General features: G+C 33.9%; 1 protein-coding gene across 2 annotated transcripts; it reads right to left on the minus strand.

Annotated features, from left to right (window-relative positions):
• Positions 1–749: 749 nt before the first annotated feature.
• Positions 750–8,319, minus strand: LOC129292356 (cleavage stimulation factor subunit 77-like). 2 transcript variants are annotated; one of them, XM_054929924.1, is made up of 14 exons: positions 8,033–8,318; positions 7,840–7,920; positions 7,677–7,739; positions 7,451–7,560; positions 6,834–6,934; positions 6,079–6,140; positions 5,844–5,984; positions 5,614–5,742; positions 4,815–4,861; positions 3,604–3,667; positions 2,163–2,283; positions 1,644–1,702; positions 1,463–1,534; positions 750–1,041 (listed from the first exon to the last, which is right to left on the minus strand). In XM_054929924.1, the coding sequence occupies exons 1-13, from the start codon at positions 8,033–8,035 to the stop codon at positions 1,499–1,501; spliced, it is 1,017 nt and encodes a 338-aa protein (XP_054785899.1). In that variant the 5' UTR covers positions 8,036–8,318; the 3' UTR covers positions 750–1,041; positions 1,463–1,498. The 2 variants fall into 2 exon arrangements, with proteins under 2 accessions (XP_054785899.1, XP_054785904.1); XM_054929929.1 differs by lacking the exons at positions 750–1,041; positions 1,463–1,534; positions 1,644–1,702 and adding an exon at positions 1,840–2,051 and having other exon boundaries at positions 8,033–8,319.
• Positions 8,320–10,085: the final 1,766 nt, after the last annotated feature.

Below are 10,085 nucleotides of genomic sequence, written 5' to 3' on the forward strand. Positions count from 1 at the left end.
AAGAAACAAACCAACTAACATTAAGCATGGGCTAACTAGAATGCATGACAGCATACAACCAGAAAGGAGGGTACTAGGAAGCCGTGCACAAAGATAGAAGAGGTGAGGGGGATCCCTAAATGATACAATTGACAACATTAATAATATAACAAACTAATTGCCTCTAAGTATAAGAGAGGTGATCAACAAAGTACAATAGAGAAAGGTCTGTTGAGTTGTTGAAGAACTCACTCAAGAATGTAACCGGTTTCATGCATGAACCGTTTTAGAACCTGCTTCCAAAACATTGTGCGCCATCTGCATGAATTGAGCAATAATCATGCAGTGATTCAATATTTATTTGACAAGAGTTTATCTTTTTGGCCTTATCATTTGTCAATTAGAAAATTTTACATTTAGTGCATCCCATGAAGGACAAAACAAGGGCACAAAGAGTATTGGTGGTGACATACTCTGGTAGTGAGCATGCATTCTCAGAATGCAGGAAGAACACAGCATCAACACTTGTGAAACATCAATTGCAAATTAATAACAAGACAGCTCCTTGCTCATTCTTTCAACATACACACATAATTTCAAGGTTATAGAAACTACATGTCCAAGAATGCACACTTAAACATGAAAAAATTGTTGGGAGAATTACATTACAGGTCCCACACAAGAAAATTAATTACTACAAATATCCATTGACAACTAAACTAAAGTCAATTAATTTACTAGTGTGGGGCTTCAACATAATTCTCTCAAAATTGTTTGCAAATGTAGAGCAGCAGAATGAATAAAAATAACCACCAGGCACATGATTCTGTAGATAATATAATCCCACTATCTACAGTGAAAAAATAAAATAGAATTCACCTCAAGTAACTGTCACTTAAAGAAAGGAGAAAATTGTGGCACCTTTGGATCCTTATCGAGACAAAAGGTCATCATAGCATAAGCAATATAAACATGATAAGTGCAATTTGGGGATTTGCGAGCATCCAGAAAGTACTTCCGAGCTGCTTCAACACCTTCTGTTCTTCTTAGGAAGCGAATGAACTGCATCATGGAACACACATATTACATTTCTGGAAGGAAATTTGTTTGCCCCGTCATTGATGGAACATATTCTACTAGAATGAAAATGTTAGTCAAAAAGAAATGTAATGCTATCTAATCAACTAAACTAGTCTGAGCAAACCACTTTAGATAAATATGAAATTTAACTAAAGAGCTTTTCATCAGATGGAAGGGTATTCAAATCGGATGCTCCAGCAAATTTAAAACAGTTCAAACACACAGAATAATTCAAACTTAAAGATCAGACCTGAATTTTACAGAATCAAACATAACACATGTCAGAAGAAAATGGCTGATCACTAAATCCATCCCTCCCTCATTTAACACATTCACCGCCCAACTATTCCAGCCAACACCTCTGATGAGCATTAAACACATATTCGGGGACTATTTCACATACTTGAATATGCGCAAGTGCAGTTGTGCTGACACCACATCACACCCAAAGGCTTTCATATACTTTCTTTGCAGCCTGACATAAAACCAAAAAAAAAAGAGAGAGAGCAAAAAGGAAAAAACATTAAATAACTAAAAGAACAAAATGGTAGCAGATATTGAAACAGTTGAACAATTTGTCACACCTGAATTGCACCACGAGATTCCTCCAGCTCTGCATAAGCATAACGTAGCATTTCCGAATCTGCTTATAAATGAAATGCCAACAAAGAGGTTACTAAAAAGAAGTCAGCAAAAATTCCCTGTGAACCATATTGATGGGAATTAAATGCAATATTAAGCTCTGCCAAAGGATAAGAACAAACTTTAACCAATGTAGATTTTACAGTAGGCATCAAATGAAGACAAGGCAAAGACAAATAAGATAAAGAAAATGACACTCTTTTAAGTCTTAAGGACATCAGAAAAATTGGATTCCGCAGGTCATAGCCACACATGTATAGCCATATAATTTCAAAGCACAAAACATTTTTTTTTCCTTCTTGGGCTGGATTTTGAAGACATGGATTCAAAAGTTTGTTCCTTGCAAAATGCTGCATTATAAAAAATAACTTTAAGGTTGCAATTAAAAGCTCGAGATATAGAGGCAACAGTAAACGCATTTCAAAAATATACTAAATTAATGGAAGAAAAGGACCACATACCAGGGAGAGCCTTCAGCGACCGCTGAAACACTTTGAGTGCAGCATCTATTGAACCACCTTTTGCATGCCATGTCGCATAATCATACCATATATCAGGATAATGGTACAGATACATCAGACACTGAATACCAGCACAACACAGTAAGCAATCCCATAAATAAAAGGACAAATAAAAGGAAACAATAAAAGTAAAACGCATGATTAACGATGATGATAATACCACATCTCAATAAGGGAGAGGGGTTTTATTTCCTCTTTCAGTGGATAGATAGGCCATAAGTTCAATGGAAATGCTTCCCATGGACAAAATACTATTAAGTACATAGTTCTTTATAAACTAGGTCAATAATGAGTATTGTCATGATAAATTTGTTCATTTATTGCAACAAATTCCAGTTCAGAATCTGTACTAAAGAAATAATTCTTGTGAACTTTCCTAAACAGAATTAGATGCTCAAAGTTGCTTTTCACGTAAGTTTACAAGTGAGTTAAAAACCATGAAAGTATTATAGTAAATCCTACTTGGATTGAGGAATGGCTTGCAAAGAGGGTTTCTCTTTTAGGAAATAAACTAAAAACGCTTTGCCATCATAAATTGAACAAATATCCCAAAGCTAGAGTGCTAGACATGCCAGGGAATAGGAACGGAATGGTAACTTCTTTTCTTTACTCAATCAACACCAACAGCAAGTCAATAGATAATGGCTTCCCATTCCAATCTCTCAACTAAACACAGAAGAGATGGAAAGGAACTGGAATATTCAATCTCTCAATTAATTTTTTTACTTCAGCCCAAAAAAGGAAGTAATTGTTTTTCTTTTCCTTCCTCCCCCTTTAGCCCTTCCTCTCATCTGTGCCTAATGGGTGATTTATGCTATCTTTCCATTCTCTCCTTTTCCAAAAAAAATTCCTTTAACATATTAAAGGACAGGTAATAAACTTTTTTGGCCTAAAAAAGACTTTTAAAGGACTGGATGTACCAACTTATTAAGAAAATGCATGTTTTCATCAAAACAAGAAATGAAAAAAAAAAAAGTATGCATAAGTACTCATAAAATCAAATACTCAAAACATAATCAGCAGCAATTATATTTTTCATCCCCACAATGTCGATAAGATGCAGCCAACCATTTATATTAGCACGACTTAGACGCAAGGAAGATTAGGAACATAAGTCTGAAGTTCAAAAGCTACTAAAGATGTATATTTGAACATCTAGTAACAAATGAGGATGCTTAGAGACCTCGATGTATCAAAATTAGGGACCTGGGATCATGCTGGCAATAATTATATCCATTAAACAGGATCAAGATGCACTGACAACTGACACAAAAATTCAGATGAAACATTTGAAAAAAACAGTATCAGAATAAAACTTACAGTTGGGAAGAACTAAAATGAACGGTTAAAATTTATAATAACTAAGTATATTTAATATTACCTGCTCATAAGTAAATATGATTCGCTTGTTTGAGGAAACAGAATCTATTCTCTGTGGATTTCCTCTGGAATGCAGAAAGATTAATAAGAACCATTTTCAATTACTTAATCTTAGTCGCATAGATCAGCATAAATTGCTATAAAGATAAAGAAATGAAGATGGCAAGGCATCATATTCATCTAACAGCTTTTTTAAATGGTTAAGAGCATACAAATGCATAACACCATAATTTGTCAGATTCTTTTACAGAAAAATATGTTATATTGGCAACCCAACTTCCCAGCTGTAAGATGATTCTTTGTGAATTTTTTTCTTTAAAGAAAATTTTAGATAAACCAAATTGTTGTCCTAAGTCCATAAACACAACATTTAAAAATCAATAATATTCCTTCAACGAAACTTCAATGATTAAAAGTAACCAAGACAAAAGGCAATAGACCTTTCCCTCATCCCCGGTTTAGAGGTAAAGCAAGACAGAGATGATACAAAGAAAGTTGCTATGAAGAATGCAAAGGTGACCCATATTTGGAGTATATGGGAACAACGTAATGCAAAGCAACAAGATTCTCTTCATTCTCAAAGGGTTAGGGTTGCATTCCTGACTTTCTTGTGCGTTAAAGCTCATGATGGTTTTCGGGGTTAAGTTAACAGGTTATGCAGAGAGGCAGGAATATGCAATCTCGAAAAAAAAAAATTAATAGTTTTTCTTTTCATTTTTTTCTCCTTTTTAGCCCTTTCTGTCAGCTGTGCTTAATTGGTAATTTATGCTACCTTTTTATTCTCTCTACTTTCCTTTATTATAAAAGGAACTGGGAAAAAAAAATATAGGCCTAAAAGACTTTTAAAGGAATGGACTATTTTGATCTCTCATGTCTTCCTTTTCTTGTTTCCCTTTGTAAATCCTTCATATCAGTTATAATTAGCCGGCCTTTTATACTATTACAACCAACTTATTCTCTCTCCTTTTGTAAGAAAATCCCCAATTACCTTGCCAAGCAGCCCAGATCTTTGATGGATGTATCAACTTGTTAAAAGATGCATGTTTACATCAAAACAGAAAAGGTTAAAAAAAAAAAGAAAAGAATTGCACAACTATACATAAAATAAAATAGCTAAAACATAATCGGCATCAATTGTATGATTCATCCCCACAATGGATCAGTAATGGGATTGTAAAACTAAAAGCTAAGACAGACCAATGTAATTCTCACTTTTCAAAAGCCAACAGTCTCTTCCATGCGATCCACTGCCCTTCTTCCTGTCAAAGAAACAAATTACGACTGGTCATGACAAATAATCACACAATAAAGTTCAATACACATTCAGTCAAGAATCTTCAACTCAAAAGCTTAAATTTTTATGAGAAAACCCATTATCGGTTTCACTAATATCTCATTGGGTTTGAAGTGTAGACAAAGGCCCATCATATATTGAGCCAAAACTTGAATCTTCATCAGGAAAGAAGGGGGCAACAGGAATCAAGCGCTTGAACACTTGATCACTTGAGACTTCTACACCATATCGAGGACTACTTCAACCAAAAAGCATAAGCAGTTCGTTGAAGATCCAAGATTGGTTTTATCAATATACTTTTTAAGAAATATGTATGTACCTCTAGCACGCACAATTTCCTGAAAAACATGATAATTGGAAGCTTAAGCAGGCCAATAAAAAAAAAAAAAACTTCCAAGACTTTATTTATGTGTGCGCGTTTATCCTATAAAATATCAGAGCTTAATAATGTTTTGCTTTCTTTCATGCACAAATGACAACTGTAACAAGTGCTGAATTATATCAGGAAGCTAAGCAGTATTTTAATAGTTAAAAAATAAATAAAGTTTGCAATTTGATCATTATCTGTCCAAATTGTACTAGAGCACTCTTTCCAACAGTTTCATCCCGTTGCATGTTTCCAAGAGAAACTCGACTGCATGTTGAAACAAAAGAAACCATTCTGAAGCATCTATCATTGGTAATTTGTAATTAGTGCGCAAAGATGCAGAAAATTGCCTTGGCAGATCCAGTTGGTGGTACAGCAAGCATATTCCAATCAATTTCATCAACATATTTCTTCCGCTCCCTGTAGACTGCCCTAGCACTAGTATATTTTGGTTGATATTCAGATATCAATCCTTTGGCCTATGAAATACATTTACCATCAGACAGCGTGCCTTCAATATTTCTTAAGTAAGGGTATAAGTAAGCCACAATTTCACATTAAGTATGAATCTAAGACATACCAACTGACGACTAACAGAATTTTCAAAATTTTCATATTCCTTCCAAAGCTGTTCAATGTGATGGGTAGGAGTAACAACGGCCTTTTGGTATGCTTTCCGCACAGCAGTCATCCGGTGCGATTCTTCTTGAGAGTTTAGAGCCTGAAAATGAAGTCAACAAGAATAAATGAAAATTAATAATGAATTATGCCATTCATCTCTATTTTGCACAAAAGATGGGGACAACTACACAAACCCGCAATGACTTTAAAAAGGATATGTACTCCATCCATACTGGGCCAGATGCTATGTCTGCTCCTGTCAATGTATTATTGGAATTCATCAAATTATTGGCAAAAAAACACCATTTTGCCATTCTGAATAATATAGACCACAAATCTTTTTACCCTCCTTTTCCCCAAGTACACTCTCAAACCTTAATATCCTTAAGCAGTTTTATAAAAAGGGGACGTTATATTAGGAAAACAATAATAACTATAAATAAGGCTTCAAATACCAGAAATTTTCCAGCAATACATCTTACAGGAGAAGGCTGCTAGTAGTACATATAAAATATAAATGAAGGCTACTTCCAGTCCCAATCCCCCAAGCACATATTTGATAGAGTGACTTTAACTAGTTGAAAAAAAAAATTGAAAATATATAACCAGATCCCCAAAATGATGCCAAAAAAAATTTAATCAAAATAAAAGAAAATTAGGATATTTAAATAAAATCGGTAAGTAAAATTATATATAAAGTTCCTCTTAGCCAAAACGTAACATGCTAATTGCTAAGACACTCTCTTTAGGCTAGTAAACTTCAAGACGTCCAGTTCCCCAGAAGCCCCTCCCTGAAACTCGATAAGGTTTACATCAATGAATTATTCTATGTTAACCTGTACATCAAATAGAAACCTTTCAGATTCCTCCATCAGTAAAAAGTAAAACTACAGATATCATACAATGACCTATAAGATACAGGATGATAAGATTGAGGGAAAAGATTTACCAACATAGTTGAGCATAAAATCAAAAGCTTTTCTTGTCTCTTCTTGACCCTCTACCCCTTTCTTCTCATTAACCTTTCTAATGAAACGAATGTAGCACCTCCTACAAAGCCAAGATAAAAAAGGAGTTGAGAGATAAAGCAAACATAATACCAGTAGAAAGAGAGAGAGAGAGAGAGATAAAAAGATGGATATCCACTCCATTTTACAAGGAAAGCAATCAAAGTGGATATTTAAGAATGCCTCTAACGATCATGACAAACACTGAGATATTATATTCATATGGTTTCAAAGTATGTATACGTGGAAAGTCGTCAGAGCACAGCATCCATGCATAAACCAGATATCATCTTTACGGTGACATGCAGACTATTTCTATTCATTTCAATACCAAAGAATTAAAGGATGGGCAGAGATGGAGGGGTCAAGAAAGAAAAATCCAAAAACAAATATTTTAGATGCCAATAGCGGGAATTTACAGCATATTCATATGGAATATCAAATGTTCAAAACAATAGGCGCAAACGAGAGATACAACATATTGACACCAGTTATAGTGATCCGAAAGTAAGTTTACTCCATCAGCCATTGGCCTAATACGATTAAAGAATTGACATACCAGAGAGGAATCTGAAGACAAATTAACAAGCAGCGACTAAAAATCTGTTTGGTTGCATCATCGTTGTTCACAGCCATATACGCCTCGACATATTGCTTCCAAAACTTGGCCTGGAGTCAATAGCAAACTTTGTTAAGCATTAGTAATTACTAATTATACCTCTACAACAAATCTTCCGCCGATACAGTTGAGGAACATAAATGAAGCACCAAATAAAAACACTCACAGCTGTCGGAAACAATGTGAGAAGTTGTTCGTATATAGGTGTCGCCTCTGCAATTGGTAAATTCTGAAGAGAGAAATACGAGGACTGAATAATTCTTTGTTCACATAGGGGGTGAAGGTTCTATAACAAAGACAGGAAATTTTGAACTTGAAATGGGTCGAACCTGAGCCTCGTTCGCCAAGATTTCGGCGGCTTCAACATTGTACTTGTCCGCCACTGGTTTGACAGAGTCAGTGGTATTATCCTGGAAGAAGGGAAAAAAAAAAATCACACATTTATGCATAGCCTGCAGAAAGTAATTCATCCTCCAATAAAAAGCAACAATGTACCGAAGAAAATGAGCTAGTGCATTATACCATGACAGGGCTTAGAAGACGCCACTCATATGGAAGAATTGATTAAGCACACAGTCTTGAAAGACCACAGTAGATACCACACTCAGAAATCTCGCAGCAGAAGTGACAGGCAAGAAACCAGAACAAGGAGGAACATACGGCTCTTGGAAGGACGACAAGTAATTTACCAGGGTTAACGGAAATTTATACTTTATAGGAGGGCAACACGGCAAGAAAAGGTCGGTGCAAATGAACCAGCGTAATTTTCACGGCGTGTGTTTTAGGATGTCGGGACTCGGGAGGAAATTCAAGGTTTCATTAATTGCTGATTGACAGTCTTTTGATGTTTAATCAGTCCATTAGCTGGCTCCTGATTGATACTCTCCTCCATTTTTTTTTTTATTCCATTAACAATACTGTTTCTTTGGCCCAAAAAAATGATACTATTTCAATAAGGTCCAATAGATTTGTTAAGAAAAATTGAAGGCGCGGATAATCGACGTTGACAAAATTCGGAAACCCCTTTAGTTAGCAGGGTCATCGATATAATTTTAAAAAAGAATTGAAACTTGTAATGTTTGATATATCTATATCCATATATCAAATAAATCTCTAGCAAATGTCAGTTAAAAAAAAAAAAATCTTAGAGGCGAGTTCGGGATATCATGTGTTAATTTTTTTTTAAAAAAAAGCTTGGTGCATCATATAAAGCGATGTTGTATTATTTAAAATAATATTATCTAATGTTTAATAGCATAAAATATATGTATCTTAATATGTTATTCTGGGTTATCTGTAGAGAAATAATAATTTTGTAACGTTAAGATAGACGTTAGCTTAAATAGAAAACTTCTCTGAAATTTTAAATGTTAGGGAGAAAATAAATATTTAGTATTTTATTTTAAAAAAATAAATTACCTATCATGGGTACTAACAAATGGCAACACCAGTTACCAATCAAACGCAGCAAATTATTTTGTACAAATAATTTTATTTTCTCATTAAAAATTATAGAAATAACAATGATATACAATGAATAAAAAAACTTGATCACTGAATAAGAGTCAAGACAAGATACACTTTCTCCACAAAAGTGAAATTTCAAAGATTGGAAAACAAATTATCCTTTTTATGCCTTGTTGTTTAGTATTTAATTTTAATTAATGTTTACCTATAATGTAATTTAATAAATATTTAAAATTACTTTTTTAAAAAATAATTTAAATTTATCTTGAGTAAAAAATTTATCCCTATTATCCAAATTTTCAAGGTCAGACATCACATCAAATGTGACAATAACAACCATGCAAGAAGGTTAAGTAACAACTAGTGTTTTCAAACTCAAATCGGCCTAGATGATCAGACCGGCTAGACTGTCGTTTGAAGAAGAAAGTAGTTTGATTCAACCATTTGATCTGTTTTGACAATTAATCCAAGTTGGCTTGCTTTACTTAAGTGGTTCTTGACAACCAGGGTCTTAAAGCAGATAAAATGTTTTGACTCGTTTGTTTCATTTAAATACTATTTTTATGTAATTATTGTGTTATCAATTTCACTATCATTCTAACCAATTAAACCATGACAATCATGACTCACTAATCATTTTGGTTTATTATTTAATTTGATTTTTAAAACATTGCTGACATCAAACGTAATGACAATGCGCATCCTATGAAAAGAATGGGTGGCTGAAATACAAGAACATAAGTGGGGCAAAGTGATTGAGAGTCATGATAGGCAATATATGCTATGTTTTAAAAATAACAGTAAAAAATATAATATCATGCTATCTGTTCATGGTTGAACAACAAATATCAAGTGTGTCAGAGACGCTGAGTCTCAATAGATAACGAAAAGGGTCTCAAGTTTCTTTATCACAGTTCACTCGAATGTAAAAAGATACAAGACTTTGATAAAATAAGTGTATGATTTTATTGAAGTGTTAAAAGATTACAGACTAAAAACTAAAAAATGAAAAGGGCTAACGAATGTAAAATGTACGAGCTTTGATGGAGTGTTGACTAATTTTTTCTGTATTTTCTCTTTCTATTTATAGTGTCAGAATAGTGAATGC

This window comes from Prosopis cineraria, unplaced genomic scaffold (assembly GCF_029017545.1).
Source record: "Prosopis cineraria cultivar Desert tree isolate PC_DT_omini unplaced genomic scaffold, ASM2901754v1 PC1, whole genome shotgun sequence".
Taxonomy (NCBI): Eukaryota; Viridiplantae; Streptophyta; class Magnoliopsida; order Fabales; family Fabaceae; genus Prosopis; species Prosopis cineraria.